The 21,785-nt window shown below is 41.6% G+C and overlaps 1 protein-coding gene across 2 annotated transcripts in view; it reads right to left on the bottom strand.

Annotated features, from left to right (window-relative positions):
* ATP11A (ATPase phospholipid transporting 11A) overlaps positions 1-15,927 on the bottom strand; it is a 115,963-nt gene extending 100,036 nt beyond the window's left edge. The window contains exon 1 of one of the 2 annotated variants that reach the window (XM_056490628.1): positions 15,697-15,927. In XM_056490628.1, coding sequence (XP_056346603.1) covers positions 15,697-15,735 — 39 coding nt within the window. In that variant the 5' untranslated portion in view covers positions 15,736-15,927. The remainder of the gene's footprint in view (positions 1-15,696) is intronic. The other variant, XM_056490637.1, reaches the window with a different exon arrangement.
* Between the last annotated feature and the right edge of the window lie 5,858 nt (positions 15,928-21,785).

Here is a 21,785-nt window from a genome sequence, read left to right on the forward strand (position 1 = left end):
GATTTATCCCAATCAGGGAAATACATCTTGCTCTGCAGCAATAACCACAATTCCTGGGGTTTGGCAGGCTCAGCACACACTCAATGCAATCTTTTACCTGTGCAAGAGGCCAAAGGAACATGCTTCCCTCGGGCTCTTGCTGTCTCTGTAAAACAGCTTTATTGTATCCTCCTGCAAACCCTGTGCCTGCAAGAACAAGCTTCCAGATTTTATTTGAAGTGACCCAATAGCAACCAGTGCCCTCACAAAAGCTTCCCAGCCTAAGCATGAGATCATTATTTACATAATACAAAATCTAAACCAGACCTGGACATATCAAAATAATGCTGTTTGGGAACATTTTCAGGTGGTTTTCCCAGGTACAGAACTTGCTCCACAGCTAGGCCAGTCAAATTCCAAAGCCTCAAAGACAGCAAGGCACCTATTTCAAAATATACCTTTATTTTCCAACTCCTTCTAGCAACAAGCAGCCAGGCTGCAACACTGAACATCCTGCAATTCATTTCTCTGAGGGCACAGGGAAAACACACTAACATTTCCCCTTTGTGCAAAACAAAGTAGCCCTGAGCTACCATAAGCTAAACCCTACTGTGCTCAGCACCAGCTTTCAATCCTCTTTTGCTGCCAGGCTGAATTGCCACTTTCAAATGCATCAATCAGATACACACTAAATTAGGAACTGCACTTCTTCCTAGCACAGCCTGCCAAGACAGCTGCAGCACTGTTTTCTGTACTAATCACTTTGAAGGTACTAAAATAAAGTTCTGGCACTGATGTCCACTAAAAGAAGGTATTCCTGTCATTACTGGAGATGGCTATCATTGTGTTTTTCCTTTTAGTGCAAGAGTGTCATGCAAATATATATTTAGTAACCTAGTGTGGTATAATCCTTTCAGTCACACACTTGAGCTCAGTTTGAGGGAGATAACAAAAGCAGGCTTTGTTGGCTGCAGTTTTCTAAACACCCAAAGCAGTGGGATCCTCAAAGGAAGCAAGGCTCAATTTATCCTTCCTGTATAAGGCCCCAGACAGCAACAGCTGATCTGGTCAGCTGGGAATCAGATGACCAGACAGACTGTGGGAAGGAGGAAGGCAAAGTTTCTGTTGGGGCACAAGAACTCATTTGGAGTTCACTGTGCTATTCCCTGTAACTTTTCAATAGGGATGCATACAAGGAGATAGACAAGGTGGGCAAAGAACTGCAGACACACCCTGCTGGCACAATCTGGGCTCAAGGAAGGTAATAACTGTGGAACAATGAACCAGGAAATCTGAGCAGAAAAAGACCTTCAAGAAAGGCTCTATGGAAGAAACAGGAACCATTGTAAGATTACCTGAGGCAGCACTAAAGGGAAATTGAGGCATTGGAATAGGATGCATCTGGACCTGCAGATTATTTCATTATTCAGACACAGTGCATGGAGAAACAGAGCATCCTGAACCATCTGCAGAGGGAACAAAAGCTGGACAAGCAGAGCTTTAGCAAGCCAAGTGAGGCTGTTAGATATCCTCCAGAGCAAGGGCTGTATATTTCCTGGTATCAATTCTGAGCTTAGGCTCAGAATTAAGCCTTTTCAGGAATGTCTGCAGTATTTTAACAGCTAATGAAAACATCCATGAACAGTGCAAAATAAGACCAGATGATTTAATACATTTGCTAATCAAAATAAACATTTTTGGCGAAGACTGGTTTATGTAAATGGGTTATACTGGAGTCAGCCTTTCCAAAGCAGTATCATTAATTCTTCAAAAGTTTACTCCAAAGAGAGGAAGAAAAATCTCCTGGAATAGTCTACCAAAACCTTCAGATCCTCTTTTATAACATGCCTCTTAAGAGTGCATCCCAATTTAAAACACTTAGCAGAAACAGGTAGATTCACTTTTTTTTAAAGAGTAAACTCAAATCAGAAGCAGGAAAGCTGGCTTAATTTGCCAATTTAGTGGTCAAGTTCTAAATAAAAGTTTGATCAAGCTTCAACTGACCACATAAATGGAGAACAGGGAAGTATTTATAGCCTGCTCTCCCTAGCCACCAGCTCAGAAACCACAGAAGGACACATTACAACACGTGACATCAAGCACATGATACCAAGCACTCAAGTTTCTCTTTCAGCCAAGGACTCCCACTCTGTGGAATATTCTCTCACCATTTTTCTCTCTGATATTTAAAAACAGACATAGAAACCCATTGCATAAACCCAAATTACTTTAAGAGAACATGTCAAGTACACTGAGATCAAGGAGGTTTTACTTTCATATCTTCCTTCCTAACAGTCAAATAATCTTCACCACCTTTTCCTCAACTTAAGGCCTGAGATGCTTCCCAAAACTTGTAAACTCTTAACCCAGCAAGAAGTCTTTCAAGAACAGCTTACTGTTACATGTCCATTACCATGATGCAGTATTTTTTCTATATTAATGGCATTGCATAAGTAAGCCTATAATGATGTCTAGAGTTGATGCTATTTGCTATCTTCTTTTTACCATTCCCACACTCCCCAAACAAGACACGTGTGGTTTGAGCACCTAAATGGGGCTCCAGAGTAACCCCTGAGAGCACATGCACCCATCAGTGCTCCATGATGACAACGATCTTGCCATGAAAGCTGAGACAGGCCAGCTTAAGTCTCAAGGGCACAAGCATTTTCACACTATTTGTTACTAATTAAAGTCTAGTAGCTTTTCTTTTCCAACCTCTCAGGTCACACACAACAGCAGCTTCCAAATTAAGTTATAGGCATGTAGCTCTCAAAGGGCTTCCCATCCACAGCTCCTTCTCCTCCTAGCTACTCACTACCATCCTTCTTCAGGCTAGAACTTCCTCAGATATTATGAACATCTGAATTAAGGTACATGAATCAGACATCTTAAATTACTCACTACTTTGAGAAAAATCCATTTTTTAAGGCAAAATGTTTTGTAATAGGCACATGAGTTAAAGACAGTAGGGAATGATGATAATAACCATGTATAGGCTGACTGCAGTAATCTTTCTTTAACTAGAAGAATATGAACCAGGAGAAGTTCTTTAGCCTGGTCAGGTACACAGCTATGAAAGCCTCAGTTCTACCTACAGTAACTTTCACCAATAAGATAAACACTGGAAAGTTGTTGTGAACCTTTGTTGTGATCTTAAAGCACAAATGAGCAAACACACCACACAGTCTAATTACTGCTGTGGAGCCTCTGGGTCATCACTTAAGAGTGTTATGCAGCTTCATCCACAGGGCCTGTTTTAAACTTTAGGATCTCTTATTACTTCCACAGGCTCAGAGATTAAAACCAAGATGGCTGCAAAAGAGGCAAGAGTATTTTTTCCTTTAAATTAAGCAGAAGTCACTAGATCTTATTTTAAAATTAGAGCAAGGCAGGTTAGAAGGGATCTCTCCAGATTATCTTGTCACTTTATTGAAAGAGAGGTAAAAAGCATGAAGCTTTTTCAGACCAGCCTGGTATTAACAAATATATTTTGTTGCTTGTTTTAGAAACGCTGAGTGTAAGTAATTATTTTCAGAAATAATTAATTCCAAATATCATTAGTAAAATAGATCGTGTAGACCTTGTCTATATGCAAAGAAAACCTTGCTTTTTAAGCATTTGACACTGGTCTTCACATTAAACCAGAGACAGCAGTCTCCCACAGCTGCCTGTGCTATAGACTTTCACAGACTTCAAGTACTCCTGCACTGGCATCCTTATTTCTGTAAAACATGTTCTCACAAACACAGGAGGAAATATTAGGTATTTAAGGGCTATTCCACTTCCCCCACACATCATTATGTTTTGACTGCACTTAGAACTTAAGGTCAAGTCATAGGACACAAGTGTTGCATGAGCACACACAGAGAGTTAGTCTGGGGAGAAAAAAGGTGGAGTTACTTCCCAGCTGGTTTATTTTTAAGTAACATTCCCTCCAGTATGTAGTCCCCCACATACTTCTCCTCATTCTATAAATCACCAAGCTTCTTGACATTTAGACAAACTCTTAACTCCCATCCCTCTCCCAATTACTTCTTTTCTGATGCCAGCTGCTACTCACAAAACAAGGCAGTGTGCCATGGATATCAGCATCCTGCCAAATCAGCCCCTGACTCATCAGTCAGCACTCAGGGATGTCACTTCACTCCAGTTAGGAGCACTACCTAGAACTCTGGCACTTGGCAGCACTTCTTCCCTCACAGCAAAACTTACCCATTTCAGCCTCAAACCCAGGGAACAGAGCTGCCTCTCCAGGAATGCACCCACACAGTCACTGCCCAGAGCTTTGTCACTCAGCAGAGTGAAACAGATGTCTGTGAACGAGCCAACAACCCATCCCAAGAGGGAAAGCAAGCACAGAGCTGTCTGTGCAGCCAGTCCCTTCTGACAGCTCCTGCAAGAGCTACACACACACCACTGCCCCAGCTCACTTAACACCCACCCTGCAGGACACTGAAGGGAGCTCCAGATCACACCTTTAATCAGTTTAAGGAAGAAGTAACCAGATGCAGCTGCCTGCAGCCAGCAGCACCACAAACATGCTTTTTCACTCCTGTACTGACCTAACTGCCCTGTGCCAGGTGGGAAGCTCCCTCTGCTCAGGTTCACATCCTCCTTCTCCACTGCACATCTGTAAGACATAACTATGAATTTGACAGTGCAGTAGTACTCTTTCCCTTTATCATATATTGTCAAGGATCAGCTACAAGCCACATAATCAAGCAGCTGCTATTCTGCAGCAAGAAATAGTCATCACAAGCAGAATTAAGTGGTCTGACTGCAGGCAGAGGAAGAAAGCAAGAAAAGCCAATGCCACTGCCTTACTAGCCTTAAAGGCCTGCAAGAGTTTGCAGTTCTTTCAATGACTCAACTATTACCACAACTCAAACTGTTTGGTTTTTGTCTCCATTTTTAACATTTAAGACAGCAAATGCCTGCCTAAAACATTACTATTTTCATCTTAAAATACCTTAGAGTTTACAAGAAAATAGCAAAGGAAAACTGATACTTTAATTCTACATGCCCAACGAAAGTCTAGCCTCAAGTAATTTTTTTTAAACTTATTTTATATATATGCTGCCATAAAAGGTCTTTAAACAAGTTACAGCAAATATCACTAACAGAGTAAAAATGCTCAAGGTAACCACTTCTTAGGAAGTAAGTCAGAGGTTTAAGAACCTTCCTTTAACAAAAAAAATAAGCCTTTTAAATTTGAGACCTCCTGGGCTCAAAGAGGCAGGAGATGCAAAACCACAATCCAGACTGCCCTTTATAAACATGTCTTTATACCTGCCTGTGCTCACTGTGCACTGCTTCACAACAGCATGGCAAGCTTTCCTATTGCTTCTGTGCCATTACAGCCAGCCAGTATGGAAACATAACCTCCTTATGTCAGAGAAAAGCTTACAGCATCAAGAAGTCAACATATTCATATTCATGAATCAGCTTAAAGCAATCATGCCATTCTGGGCTAAGGAGGGAGCTTTCTTCCATTTTTCTCTTCATTTCTTCCCTCTTAGTGCCAGTACACAGGCACCTCCTAACAAATTAGGCCATCTGGTCACTTGACAGCTGTAAATAGCAAGCAGTCAGTTAATATTGTTCAGGAGATTAACAATACCACAGCATTTGCAGGTGAATTTACAATAACCATGTGGGTTAGTTTTGTGCTGCTTTTTTTTTTTTTTAAATCTTAGAATGTAAAAGAATTGTGTAGTTGTGCTCAGTAACTGTCATTAAACAAATTTCTTAAACAAATCCTAGGTTTAGCCCACCTACCCCCATTCTCCCCACTAAGATATAACAACCAACCATATATTCAACTATCTATGCATCTCTTGTACCAACAATATACAAAGAGCTTCCAGTCAAAAATAAAGAAGACTTGTTTCGAACTCTGAAAACTGCTTGTTTAAGGTAGTCAGCAACTGAAAAAATCTGAATTTCTGGTTAAAAAGGATAAAAATACTAAATATCCTTTTAAAAGAAACAGTATAAGACATTTTAAAATCTATATATGGGATTTTAAACATTAAATTAACTTCATAATGTTTTTAATACTTAAGGTTACTTGAGAATTTTTTTTTTTTTATTCCTTTTTTCTTAGCCTAGGTGAGCAAAAAGTTTAATTTATCAGAGTTAAGCTTTCCAAAGTGCATAAGGATAGTGAGGAGACTAGAATATGAAAGATTAAGGCAACTCTAAACATCTAGTTACTGCTAATGTAATTCCACTGAAAAAAAAATTAAAAGAAAAAGGAACTACACAATTTAATAGAAGTTTACAGCTGTTCTGTAACACATAACACACCAATAAATAACAACAGCATGTCAGTGTATTCTATTTTAGAGAAAAAATGTTGTATTAAACAAAAGGACTAACATTAATCTATCAAGATCTGCTTGGAGTGTAAGGAGTCTTTTCAACCAAAGCAAAATGTCTAGCCTGAAATTACTTACATTATACTTCTGCAAATATCAGCATAGAAGTTTACTTTTTTAGCCATGACTCAGTCAAACTGTTTTAAGCCTACACTTACAGTAAACTCTTGCATACATCTTGTATTTCTACAAAAGCACATTTTATAGTAAGATTAAATGGCAGCCTGATTTTTAAGAACTTTCATGCAGTTATATTTCAAATAATGTCTTAACCCTCTAAAAAAGTAATCACTGAATAAGTAGATGTCAAATTCCCCAACAAAGTTTCCTGCACATTCCCAAAACTCACCCAGTGATGGGCGTGCCCTCTGCTACTACAGCCTCAAGCCCAAAGCCAAGCCAAAGGCAAAAACACCAGATACATTTTAACAGAACCCAATTCTCCACGAAGTGAGCTTTGGGATCCCAGAGCCAAACACTCTCCTCATTCACGAGCCATGGAAAATGCCAGCCTCAGAAATTACAGTTTATTTGACTCACCTCAAGAGTAAGACCAAGTAAACATACTTCAGCTTTTTCTCAACAACCCTTCAGATAAATTACCATCCCAAAAATAGGAATAGATTCGACTATTTAGTGTTCTGCAGGAAATAAACCTAAAGAAACTATGAGTTTCAGTAACTCCCTACAACTGCTAGTAATGAAATTAAGACTGCAAGTACAGTTTCTCAGAGGCAAGTGTCACTCAACTATCTTCTTTGTAGCTTCACAGAATACTATCCATGCTTCATGGAAGGCAACCAGTTCTATCATTTACAGTATAAAATTGGAAGTCAAACTCCTCAAAAATACACAGAGCCATTTTTCCTTCACATTAACCCTTATACTGTCTTATGCACATCATATATATTCCAATACCAGTAGCATTTATCAGTTTTATTTTCTAATGACCTCTTGACAAATACAGTTTCATGTTAGCCATCAAATGCCACTGCTGATTCAGTTTCATCTCAATGAATATAACTAGCATCAAATAGTTATACAAGCACAGATAATGGTTAGTGTTTGTACTTGATTACAATAATTTGTGCAAACAGCTCATTAATAGGACTTTGAAAAGAAGTGAAGAACTATGTAAAATGCTAAGCATGAACTGCAAGTTACTAATGCAACTCAGACAAAAAACCCATTTCAGTTCATCTGCATGTCTACTTTCACAGTATAAATTCAAAGCATTATATACAAAAAAACTACTGGGCAAACAGTTCAGAATTCCTTCCCTCTCCCCAGTCCATCCATACAATTAGCTCCAAACAAGTACTTCATACACAAGGGTTTTCTTCTGCATACAACTATTTTGATTACTAACATTAATTTTGCAAAACTTTAATGGCACATCAGCAGATGTTCTTTTCAGAGGATTTCACAACAACCCATCTTAATGGTGAAGCAGAGGAAGAGCCTAATTGTCCTTAATCCTTTATTCAAAATAGGTTAGATGAAATCCTCTTTTGACTGAAGCAAAGAGATTAGTGAGTGTCACCAGGAAAAAGAAACACTATTCCTCCCTTACCCCAGCCCGTATCTAGATGAGCTTAATGATTAATGAAGGAAACAGATTCTCCTATTTCAAAAAGGGAAATTAGTCTACAGAGAAGAGCAAAATAAATGGGAAAATATCTCTAGGAAATCTCCAAATTCTTAAGCTCCCATGCTAGTAGTAATGACCACGATGATGTAAATAAGAAGCACACCAAAACACACTTCCCCAGTACGCCTCAGTAACCAGAAGAGAGCTCATATGAAGACTTTTTTTAAACATCAATATACATTTGTATCCCTGGTAAATCTTGCCATAATTTTTGACGTTGCTAAATGAATAGCACATGATTTAAGGAAGCACATGTGCACCCATCTGCACATGAATGCAGATGGAGGAATGAAGAGGGATATAGGTGGTATCAGGAGAAGCAATGCAGAACACTTAGGTAACAGGAAAAAGACAACCCCAAAAAACAGTCATTACAGGCTTGTGTTCACACCCAGTTTTCTTCCTGTGACACAGAAATTTTGTCCCCTGGAAGTATTAAAATACCCATACAACTTCTTGCTATGGAAAAGGTCGAAAATACTATCATCCCTGTCCCAAGAAAAGATGAATGCACAGAGAAATTTACATCCACAAAGACATCCACAAAGTCATCCACATGATTTATCAGCCTGTGGTCTTCTTTGATCTTCCAAACTCCAGAGCCACTGGCTCACCTCCTCAGTCTCCTAGAACAACCCAAAAGGCTGCCAGTTTCTTCCTAAAAAGAGTGCATTTTTTAGCATAGTATCTATCACAAATACTCAATAGTTTCAAAATTAAAATGAAAGTTAAATTGAAAAAAAAACCAAATAAATCACTTTTAATGACGACTCAAGAGTCTGTGCCACAGGCTTCTCAGAATAATTACTGAGAGGGAAGAAAAACAGCTTGTGTACATATGATATAGAATAAGAATCCCTGGTTTTCCTTGTCTACCTGCAGCTGTTGCCATGGTAATTACAGAAGAGAAGATAATAGCATTCCAGTGTCATTTTGCTTTGCAGCTCAGGATGAACTTCAGCTGAAATGTCCCTCAACAATTATACAAATAAAAATAACGCATTATCTATGTAATGGTATTCCATTACACAGGATAATGTATTCCACTAGAATAAGCTGAATTATTCTGGAATATCATCTGTCTAAAAGACTTCTAGGAAGAGAGGCATGCTATTTTGCTCAAACAGCAACAATAACAAAAGCCCAACAAAAAAACAAACAAAAAAACCCCAGTAAAGTTGAATCCAGTTTCATAATAGGTTCTAAAACATCTGCTCAGTCTTCTCTGCAACAGCTCTTTCTCTTGTTTCTGCTCGCTGACACACCTGCACATGACATGCAGCAGGCATCCCCTGGGACCATCTCAAACCACAATGGATTTCTAGTCACACTTAAACCTAATTAGATGGACTAAGTTTTACTATGCCCATCTCAACACCACAAACAGTAGCCAGCCATGGAATTTGTGGAATGCTTTACTTGTCAGCCCAGTCACTGCTTTCTAAGTGTTGGGGGTTTAAAAAGCAGACTCATTAGAAAATCCCATTCCATCTTGCCACTTTTCTTGTTTCAACCACTACTGTATGACACAAGAAAAAAAAATCAATGAGAAATGATCATCAGAGATGTTAAGCTATAAATGTGCTTTGTGGTACTTTGTCCTCTTCCATTCCCAAAAATAATTTTTAGAAGGCTTCCTGCTTGCAAAACTGATAGTCAGTGGTTCTTGAGAAAATGCATAAAAGCAGAACAATGTTCAACTTTTTTTAATCAAACAACATGTTATCAAGAGACAAAAAGCAGCTATGCAGTTCTCATCTCAGGATTTTTGATGCTAAAAAAAGATCCAAACTTCTTGATCTATTTTAAGTCACTGAAACAGTTCTACAATTTAGATGCGCCAAAAGCAATGTTTTCTACTATCATAGAACATCTGATGAGTGCAGATGAGTAATATTTTGTAGTCAATAGCAACCAGCATGTAATATGTACACTGACTTCCTGTAAGTTGACTGTTTTACATACACAACGCCCTATTTTCATTTGTTTATTCTCAAAAGAAAAAGGAAGTTATGTTTTTCTTGTGTAAATTAGCTAATTGATGGATTGGGGGAGGGGGAAAAAAACTGAGCTCATGCAATTCTCCATGTTTACTGCCCTTCAGCAATAAATAATTGATGGGGAAGGGAGAGTACCTGGGGCATTCTGAGCATCAGATAATACTGAAATATCTTTAGATTACATTACAAACCAGAATGAGCACGAGACTCACTACCAGTATGAAAAGCTAAATTTGCAGGAGTGCCAAATTCTGTCAGCTACATTCAAAAGAATTAACTTCTAAGCAAAGCTTTGAAACTTTGCCTTTTAAAAAAAACTTGTGGAAAAGTCAGCAGGAAGCACTCCATACAGATACCCACCTCACTAAAAATAAGAGAAAAGGGCAATTAGGCAAATAACAAAGCAGTGGTGCTTGGGAAAACAGGAATTCAAAACTTACTCATGCTGTTTGATGCCCTCTGTTGAACCTCCCACAGCAGGAAGAACTGGTACCTGCAGTGAAGCACAGCTGAGATGGGAAGCATCTCAAGTTTCAAACAAACATTGTGACACACAGACTTGCACAAGAGATAACAAAAATGGATTACATACCAGGAATAGACACAAACTCCTAAGAGGTGCAAGTTACTAATTGTTGACCCATGAGTACATATATAGATCCTACAGACAGCATCTTTGGAACACTCAACACAGCTAGCAGACAAAGCCTGTCACATAAATGTGTTTATATACAGCTTAAAACAGCTTCAGATTTTGTCAAATTATGCCTCTGAATTTCAAGGCAAAACATAACAATGCTTTTGACTTACTTGACTAGGAAGAAAATTGTTCAACCGGAACCTTGACTAAGAAACATAGATGGCACCAGTTTAATACTCATCTGCAGGAGTGCAAAGGAGGCTGAATAAATTCAGAACAAAAAGTAAGAACCAAACACCCTCAAATGAACTAAGTTTAGATTAAAAACTACAGGTCATCTGAAACACTTGACAAATGGATTGTCCTTTAAGACAAATTACTGTAAAGCACCAAAGCTTACAATTTCACCAGCTTTCACATCAGTTATCAACCTCTACTGCATCAAAGTTAGATAAATAAATAAACTCAAGTTCAATATTAATTTATGTCTACTAAGACCACATACACAAGTAAAATACTTAGGCAATACAACTAGAAAACAGTTTGAGAATTATAATGCTAATCAAAGGCAACAAAATCATCTAAGTCAATGATGAAAAGTCACAAGCTGTCATGACACATAGTTAAGAACTTGCTAAAAATCCCTACCACAACTACCTTGTTAGGCTAGTCAAATGTCTTCTCAAACCACGATTAAAGTTGACCCACTTCTACAAAAGTGAAAAATAGAGCATCCATTTGTAAACTCAATTTATTCCAGCCTCCCAAAAAAGATACTTTTCAGAAATACCTGCACAACTAATAGGCCAGTAGCTCCCCAGAGACAAAAGCTGTAGTAAATCACTGTTCCTTCTGGAAACACATCTTGCCTGCTACTACCTGCATTTAGAGATACTTACACAGGTAACAAATACTTAAGATCCAGATCTGTAATCCTAAAGTAACAGGAGAACCTGAAAGAGGAGAAGTAGTAAAGTAGCAAGATCTCTAAATATACTACATAATACAGGCAAAACTCTTCAGTAATACAGACCTCCGACCCAGTAGCATTTACTGTACAACCTAAAGCCATCAACCTGGGCAGGAGCCTATAGTGACCAGGGCCAGCTGTCTTACAAATACAGAACAGACTGTCACCATAGGCTGCAAGATGTTCAGCAACCATTTAGTGTGCAAACAGGCATATGCTGAAGAGCAACACCTCCCAAATTCAAATCAACAATGTCCAGGAATATTTAAATCCATGTTCAGCCATAAACAGCTACAAAAGACATATGCCCGTGTTTTATTAAGGAAAGTGCTCATTTTGTGAAAGATGTCACCAAAACCTGTTTAAATAGTAGTAACCAACTTTTAACTTGATGAGGACAGACTTCAGAAGTCCTATCACCAGCAAAAATAAATGATCTGAGAAAACTAAAGAGCTGCATTAACACAGGCAGAACAGACCAACTAATGATATCCACAGTGTCCCAAATCATTTAACTACAAAACAGAAGCTAATCTTGTATGGTGGCAGTTTTAATTGCCATCATATGCTTGTTTTTTCCCCTAAATAGAGCACTGCTTAATATTCAACTAACAAGTTTCTCTTGTTACTAAGCCAGTTCTGCATTACACTTACAGGATACCCCATGCTAATTCTGTATTCTCTGGCTGTGCAGCTGCCCTCCCTGGGGTAGCACACATCCTCTGGAGAATCCAAGGAGAAGACAGAGAATTATTTTGTCTGATGCAAAAGCAACATCTATAAAAAAAGGTTGTATTTTATAGAGTATGTGACAAAAAGTACAGCCCCACCAAGTAATGTTCGTATTACCCACACACAGCCATTATTTGAGAAATAAAAATAAAAATTTTTGGTGTCAAAATTTATCTTATTTATCTTAATGTAGAAGACTTACTCGGTTGCTATGATTCCATGTAGAAGCAAAGCTGCATTCTAGGGTGTTTTTATTTTGTTACTTAGAGATGCCTCTAACATAGCTCATACACATTCTAAAGCAGTAAAACACACAGATTAACCTCAATAGACGCAAATAAGAGAATTCCACTGCTGTTTATCAGCTTGAAAGATCACAAAGGATTTGGAAAATTGAACTTCATCTAAGCTGTACTGCAGTGAAATACACATTTTTTTCTGTAAAAAAGTTATTTTCCACCATCAGTCCTGTAAATTGAGTACGGCTGCAGTAAAGGTTACAGGAAGCAAGAGGTGAACTGAACAGAGCCCAAAATTCACAGGATGATCTAAATAGGCAGAACAAAAGAATGTCAATTAAAAAATTTAGTAAGATAAAGACAATTCCCTCTGTCCTTCTAAGACACTACAACATCTTTTGGTGAAGAAATATGAAGTACAGTATGACTAGCATGCTGAACATGTATTTTATTCAACACACATCACTAAGCTCTTCAATGCCTTGAAGATATAAAAAGGACACTCAATGCAGGTAAAACAGCAAATATTTGAAAATGCTAACCAGGAAGCTGACAGCACCAGTCACTGCTATTCTTCTTCTACAGGGCCTGGAAATATGTGCACTGGTTTTGCACTTGCTTCACGACAGAAACTGTCCAGCAAAGCAAAGAGGAATGGGAGGGATCTTCCCAACCACAACAAACCCCCTAGTTTGACTTATGCCTTTATGCCCTATAACAAACAGGACTGAGAAAGAAAAGTAATGGCACAGAACTGTGAGAAACCATCCTATTAGAAGTCTCCATTAGTACATCCCATCACAACTGTTTGTTTTTCTGAGATCATACCATAAGAGCTCCCAGCTAACCCAACATCTCCAGATGCATCAGCCAAGGCTCTTGGCATAATCCAGAGATCAGCATTCTTTAGGAAGGACCTGCAGCTGAACAAGTCCAGGAGACTTGCAGAACAAAAACTCACAGTTCTGAGACCCTGACCACAAAAAAGATTTTGTGTTGACTTTAACTAAACTCAAGCTTGAGCTTACTTTGGAATAAACACAAGATGTTCCAGCTCTCCCACAGCAGAGTTGCTGCCTTGTCTCTCTTATTAAAAGTAGTTTGGAAAGTGGCAAGCACATCTACATCTTTGTGCCCAGCTGGTGCATACAGAGCTTTGGCAAACAATTCAGGAGTGATGTCCCTGGCATGTACATCTGCTACTCATGTAGAACAGTCAGTTTCAGGCCCAGCAGTCAAACTAATACTTGTCATTTTCACTGCTGTAGATGTACACAAGTAGTTGAACCATGGAGATACAAAAAAGACAAGCAAAACCAGGCAACACAAACACAAGGTTGCCAGACCACAAGGTCTTACTGAAAACAAATTTACTTACAGCACTTTTCCCTTAAAATTACCTTTCTCTTGAAGAAAGGTTTCAAAGTTAAGACACTGAGCAAAAGCAGAATAACAAGAAGCAACAGGTGAAAATAGACAAGGCAGCATGGACCATCCTAGGCAATTACCTGGGCATAGCCCATCGGCATGCACACAATACACAAGGTAGTGTGACCTGGGCAATAGGAAGAAGCCTTCTTCACATGGATATAATAATGTTTTGTTTATCTTTTAGACTCTGCGTTGGTCTCATCAGCAGTGCAGAAGTGAGGTGACAGTCCACAACTCAAGAGCTCAAGCCCCTTACTATCAACATACTGTCCTCCCATGTATCTTTACTGCAGCTGCTCTCAAGCCCATTTCCTTCATATTTGATGCTTAAGCCTACTTTGGAAGAGGTTAGCAACAATGCTAGGCAGAAGAGATCTACCTGTGTGATTGCCCTGTGCAAAATGAACACATCATTTGTACAGGCTCCAGATGTGAGCATACACAAAGAAAGAAACCTTAAACTAAATCCAACAATGAGATCAGCGCTGACAGATGTCTGCACCCAAAGTGATCCTACCTCTTTCCAAACAAACCTCAGCTCAACTCACCTGGTCTCTATATCTGGAGACCACTGCCTCTCTTATACCTCGTTATTACTGTTGCTACACATTATTTGCTGTATTCTCTTCCTTTTCTTAGGACCACTTTCTAAAGATCCATATACACATAGCTGCTTTCAATACTCAGCTCTCCACTCTCTCTATATCCCATATATATCCTATTGTAAACCAGAAGAAAAAAAAGAGTATAATTTTTCATCTCTGCTACTTTTCTTCGTTTGTACTTCAAAAAGACAGACTTCAGCCTGTATTAAGCGGACACAGCTCTTGGCACACACAAAACTAAGTCTATTTACTCTAAGTGAGAAAACTCAAGTGCTCTGACCAAGGCAAAAGTACCTCCTGCATAGGAAGAAAATCTATTTGTATTCGAAAATTCCTATTATCTCTCCCTATCTTTTAAAAATTACTTCTGTAGCCAAAAGGGGAAATTTGCCGTTTCCTGGTATTGGTGGTCCCCATGCCTTGTACTGAACAACCCCACACTTAAAGGCATGCTGCTAATCTACTTAAACTATTATCCTGAGTATTTATTAGGGGTTCCACGGAACTGGAGCCGCACTCACCGACGCACCTCAGCCTATCCTCGGACCCCACTGTAACGCGCTGCCCAGCTGCTCTTTTGGGCGATGCGGGTGGGTTTCACACGCTGGCCACCAAGCCACAGCAGCCCTCTTTCCCCGGAGCACTCCCAAGCCCGGAGTGTTTGAATCTTACCACGCACACCTATAAAATCTTGGGACCTCTCCGACCATTCGTTATAATGCTTATATTGGACAACTCCACAAAAAAAGTCGTTTGACTGAAACAATATAGCGAAGGGGAAAAAACAAACCAAAAGATAATATATTAAAAAAAAATAATAATAAAATCTGTAGAGCTCGAGGCTTATCTGCCCTGCTCAGTCCGTATGGCACACACGGAATTACCGCGCTCTGAACTCGGGTCAGCCGCGGAGGCTCAGCCCGGGACGGGCACCCGGAGCCGCCGCCGCATCCCCGCTCGCACCGGGCATCACGTGCGGCCGCCCGAGCTCCCGGCCGGTCACGGGACCGCCCGACTCCGACCGAGCCCCGCCTGCGAGCCCGGGGCGAGCGGCACCGGCGCTACTCACGTATCGGCTCACGAGGGTCCGCAGGAGGCTGCAATCCATGGCGGGCGGCTCAGGACCGCGCCGCCGGGTGCTCGCCGCTGCCGCCGGGCTCCCTGGCTCGCCTCCTCGCTTGCCACATGCAGAGAGCCGCGCTCGCCCCGCCGGACCCGCAGTGACGCCGGCCCGGCGCTCGCCGCCGTGCCCCGGCTATGCCATGTGCTCGCCGCCGCCGCTGCGGCGCGGCGCCCCGCGGCCCCGCATGCCCCCCGCAGCCGCTGCCGCCGCCGCCACCACAGTCCCGCCGGGAAGGGCAGGGGGAGCGGATCGCTGCCGGGAAAGCTCTCCCGCCCGCCGCGCTCTGCTCGCCGCCCAGGGCTTTATCCGGCGGGCGGGGCCGGGGCCGGGGCCGCCCCCGCGCCGCTCCCCCCGCCCTTCCCCGCTCCCGGCGCGCGCGCGCTCGGGCCCGCCCGGTACCGGCCCGGCCCCCGCCCGGCGCGCGCCGCTCGGCCCCGGCGGCGCGCACGTCACGCGGGGCGGGGGCGCGCGCGCCGGCGGCCGTGCCCGGTGCCCGGTGCTCGCTCCCTGTCCCGTCCCGTCCCGTCCCGTCCCGCGCGCGGCTCCCGGTACCGGCTCCCGGCCGGGAGGGGCGGGAAACCCGCCCGTGCCTGGGAGTGGGCTGGGAACACGGGGCTGAGCCGGGCATTGTGCTGGGAGCACTGGAGGGAGCGATACTGGCAGGGAAGGGAAAGCACCGGGAGTAAAACTGGGAGCGTTGGGAGGGAACCGGGAGCACTGGTGGAGAGCCAGGGAGTGGCACTGGGAGTAGTGGGAGGAGAACTGGGAGCACTGAGGATAACCACGAAGCGATACTGGAAGAACTGGGATGGCAGGAGAGCGCGGAGTGGGGAGTGATGCTGGGAGCGAACTGGGAGCACTGAGAGGAGTCAGGGAACGATGCTGGGAGTACTCCTAACCATGGAATGGGGAGGGCTGGGTTGGAAGGGACCTAAAAGATGAGCTAGTTCCAAACCCCGCCATGGGCACGGGGACCACGGGGGCACGGGATGGATCCAGGGAGTGTTGCTGGGAACCCCAGGGAGAGCCAGGAAGCGACACTGGGCGGACACGGGGAGCGCTGGGAGCGGCCGTGGGTGATCCCTGCGCCGCCCTCACCTGCGCCCCGGGCGGGAGGGAGGGAGCGGCGGCCGCGCCCTTCCGGGGCGGAGTGCCCGCGGGGCAGGCGCCGACCCCCGCCCGGGGACGATGCCCGCCGGGACGATGCCCCGCCCGGAGCCTCCCGGGACAATCCCCGCCGGGACGATGCCCGCCGCGCTGTGGGACCGGCCGGGAGCGCCGCCGCCGCGGTCCGAGCCCGCTCCGCCCGGAGCCCGGCACCGCCAGTGCCGCCACCCCGCTTGTAACGCGCGGCAGAACTGATCGAGAACCTCTGTGCCCGAACATCGCAGCCCTGCTAAACCCGCAAACTAGAAATTACTTGCTGGTAGCTAAAGGGATAAGCAGAAATGCTACAAATGCGCACGAAAGAGGAGTAGAAGAGTATCATTATTCCATTTTTTCCCCCCTAAATGCCTGAGACAACATCTTTTAGGTATTTACGCCCTTGTTTTCTGCAGCTGTTGTTTTTTCATGCCATTCATACCGAGGAGCTCGCTCAAGTTTGCAGGAATCTTGAACGTAGTCTCAGATTACTCCGTACAACTTCATATAAAGTGAAGGCTCTAAACCAAATACTTTCTCAAAAATTAATAGAAACTTACTAATTTTATAAAATTCGATCTTTTACTGAAGAAGTCGATTTTAAAAAAGTAATATTTTTATCCTCATGAAAATCCATTACGTTCTTTGGCAGCAATCACATAAGCTGTCCATTATTAGTTCATGGCTAAAACAATGAAGTATTTGCTTATTTTGGTTTTTGTTTTGTTACAATTGCGTAGTTCTCTGGCCACCATCAAATATTCCACCACAAAGAATGTACAAATTTCTAATACAACAAACACTTAGAAAAAATAGAAATTGGACTATTCAAGATTGGTACATAAAAACTAAGAGGAAGAACATATGACTGTTTCTTTACAGGTCACCTTGATTAATGTAGGTGCATTTTATAAATTCAGCAGTTTTTATTGCTGGTTATATTGCAAAATGTGTAATTTAATGCACACTAAGTGCACTGTGGTCAAGCTAATGTTGCTCTTCAAACTCTAAAGGGACATTGGTCTAAACCCCAATTTTCATCTTGGTTACGACTAATAATTTATATTCATTTTGCAGCACCTCCCATTTTCATGCTCTTATTTACAGACCTAACACTTTTGTGACAGGTTTCTGAACTTGCATTTCAGTTTCAAGAAATTAGCACTGAAATGGAAAGGTGGAAATAAAAATCCATGAAACAACAGGAATTTTTTCTCAAAATTAGCAGCATGAGTTAACACAAAACTACTTTATTTTCTGTTTATTTACAAGAAAGGTTACATGTTAAAATAATATTATGTGTGCATGTCATCAGTTTTCAGGAAACTAGTTTATTATCAAGAAAAAATTCCAGAAGAACTTATTGAACATAAAGTTCATTAAGATAGTTTCAAAACAAACAGATTGCAAAGCTGTAACAGGAAATTGCTTCCATTGCTTTTTATCACACTTCTCTGTCTAGCTATTCCAATTTAAAAGAACTTATGGAATATTAATATTTTTAAATATTTTTTCAAGTTATTCTGCTTTTACTCAAACAGTACCATTTAATCAATCCAATCTTTTTAATGACATTGGAATTTGGAGTGAAAGCAAATTTTCAAATTGCGCTGCAAGTTGCTTTATAAAGTTTTCTTTCTTTTAATACTTCCAGTAGTTTCTTTCATCCAGATGCCACAATGTATTTTTTTTTCACTTCATTAAGTGTCCCTGTGTGCCGTGCCCACGTTACTTGGTGCAGCTCACAGAGCATCTCTGAAGGAAAGGAAGTTCACCTGCTGGGCTGGGAGCAGTTAACAACAGTTCAGTTCTGAGCATGACCATCTTGGAGATATTCTGAATTCCTTGCTGGCTCCTCAGCTTAGGTAACCAAGGTGGGGCTGCAAGAAGTGTTTTCCTCAGATCCAGAGCCTGGAAGCCACTCATAGGGGTAGTTGGCTGCATTCCCTGGGGTGAAAAGGGGAACAAAGCTGTCCTCACTGACTCTTTGAGTCCAGGAAAGGACACACATGATCACATGCAGCCATTTCCAGGCTACTGCTCAAGCAAAGCTGAGACATTTTTCTGCCCTTCCCTGCACTGCCAGGAAAAAGAGAGAAAAACAGCACAGCTGGGTTCTGGGCACATCCTGAGGTGAAATCCCAGCCTACATTAGTCCATTGTGCCCATATTTCCACAAAAAGGGCACTAAATGTGCAACCCAGAAGAGAGCACTGGTAGGACACTGCAAGCTGGCACAGGACCTTACCAGCTGAGCTGTGTTTGTGCAGGGAGGACTGCACAGCACACACACCTGATTTTGGGAGTGACAAGCTTCTCCAGGGCCAGTGTGCAACTGGGGAGGGTGTTGAGGTCACACTTTTAGGCTTAGGTACATCAAATCTGCATAAGTCAGGCTTAAGGTGCCTGAGTCCTTTATTGGATCTATCCTAAAGTGACCTGCTAAGGGTCACGTTGTGGCTTAGCAGTCAAGCCAAATGAGGAGTCTTGATCTTATTGGTCACGGATCTGTTCTGCCTATTATGCAATGTTTCACTTTTAAGCAATTCATTAAACTAATCATCTTTCTCTTTGAACATGCCATCACAATTATTTAATTCCCCATTTTAAAAATTCCTAAAATTACCTGTAAGCTGTATTTTCTAAATTTCTTGTGTCTTATTTTACTGCAGATTTGACCTCCTGTTCTACTGCTCTCTGTTTCTCCTTCCTATTCTTCTGATTGATTCCTTGTGATCCATTACTGCCCTTTCAGGATACTCTTACTTGCCCAGCTTAACTATCACATTCTCTAGATCTTACTGCTTTCTACAGAATCTCACATGCCTTCTGATTTACTCACTGTGCCAGTACAGCTCTGCTTGAAACATGCTCATTGTTTAAATAGCATTAGAAATCAAGGTGAATATGTTAGTGTGCAGAAGATTCACTTTTCTTGTGTACAGCTGTATTTTCTGTTATTTTGCAGCCCTTATTAAGTTACTCCATTTCACAATTGCAGAGAAAATGTTGAGACTCGTCCAAGGGCAGCAGCTCACTACATGCTGGATTCCTTCTTGAGGCAGCAATAGATTTTTTGCAGTTTAGTCCAACTTGATTTTGGAAGATGGGAAGGCAGGATTTAAAGCTGGGCTCCAATAAAGGGCCACAGTTGTCACAGGCATGCTGGTGATGCAGTATAAATGGATAACACGGTAGACATCAGAGGCTTTTTATTGTAGATTTTAGTTTAACATCTGTTTAGGTTCCTGCTTCTTATTATGGTAGTGATTATTTACCTCTAGTGGTTCTGGCCAAAGTTACTAAATACTTCCTGAAAAAACTGTATGTAGGTGATAAGAGTTGACTTGAGCATGTGTGAGAATAATGTGAGGAATGGGAAATGGCAGAGATTGAAAAGATGTAAATTGTATGCAGCTTATCTGCTTGAGAAACTGGATGTGCTTTGAGTGAAATTGTTTATCCTGCAGTGTTCCTGGCTTTTCCCCTATAAATATATAATTTATTAATTGTGTCTCTCCATCTATTATATTTCTGAAAAGTTAATGAAAAGAACAACTTCTCATTCTTGAGTCACCATATATTTAAACTAGTTAATTTGTACTAATAAGAGAAATCATTCCCTCAGTAAACAGATGTTTGTGGTTTTTCTCTATTGAAATAGTACTTTCTCAGATCCTTCTGAATATTCTTTGTGAAAATAATATTACCAACAGAATTATTACCAACAATAATTCTGAAATATGCTTTATGTTAAAAAGTTTTCACTGCCAGAGTTTCTGACGGATGTACTTCATGTGAAGAAGAATATAATTAACAGTTACTGTGGAACTCTGACACCTGCCCAGGACAGATAACAAACTGAAGGTGAAGAGAAAGCAAGTAAAATGACCAGCATCAAACCAGTCTGATGATGATTTTAGTAGAAGTAGAGTAGCCCAAAGGACAGAGACTCAAAGCACTGGACATTGAAGATCACTTCACTCTTGCTTGACTTTCTTTGTCTAGATCTGGGTTTTTTTCCAGAAAACATGTGTGAAAGAGACACATTTCTGACTCTTTGACCTATGTGTTTCTAACCTCTGGCAATAATGCATAACTTCTCTTATAGTCAAAAGCTAAATGCACTGTCATTATGACAACATGTAATTCCCACATCCTTGCTAACAAAGGTGACCTTTGTTAAATAGTTTCTTAACAAAATCCTCTAAAAGAACAGAGTATGGCTTCTAAACAGGTGCAATCAAACAAATGCACATCATTTAAAATAATTTGGCTGCCATCTTCTGCCAGCTGAGGCAGTCGTCTGCAGTTACAACCAGGATTTGTTCATCTGCTTTACCTGATGCAAGAGATCCAGTCCCTGGCTGCTGCAAAGTAATCCTCTTCATCAGGAAAGGCACAGGAGTCAGGGAGGTCTTACTAGTGACACAGAACTCTCACATGGACCATTTGGAGCACTTGCCCCATCACTGTGAAACAGAGGAAGCCCAGCCTCCACCAGAGGAAGCTTCTCCTGGGATGAAATGCTGTTGGCTGCTATGGTTACTAATGTGATTTTCCATTTACTTCCTTGTTCACTCACCTGCTTTCTCATTCACTCACAAGTACCTCCAGAGATATTTGTTGTTGGAATAGTGACAAAGCTCATTAGTGGCAGCCATGCACAATCAAAGAGAAGATACAAATGATCAGCAAATAAACAGAAGAAAGGAAAGTGCTGGAGTCTATGGGTATTGTGACTAATATTCTGTCCTTGGTGCTTTGTGAACTTTGTGTTCTCTTCACTTTGGATTTGCATTAATGTTAGTCTTGCCTTATGTCTCTATTTTACACCTCAGTGCTTCTATCTGGCAGAGAACTCCCCACAGTCAGACTCCTGTGACTGTAGA

This window comes from Oenanthe melanoleuca, chromosome 1, assembly GCF_029582105.1.
Source record: "Oenanthe melanoleuca isolate GR-GAL-2019-014 chromosome 1, OMel1.0, whole genome shotgun sequence".
Classification (NCBI taxonomy): domain Eukaryota; kingdom Metazoa; phylum Chordata; class Aves; order Passeriformes; family Muscicapidae; genus Oenanthe; species Oenanthe melanoleuca.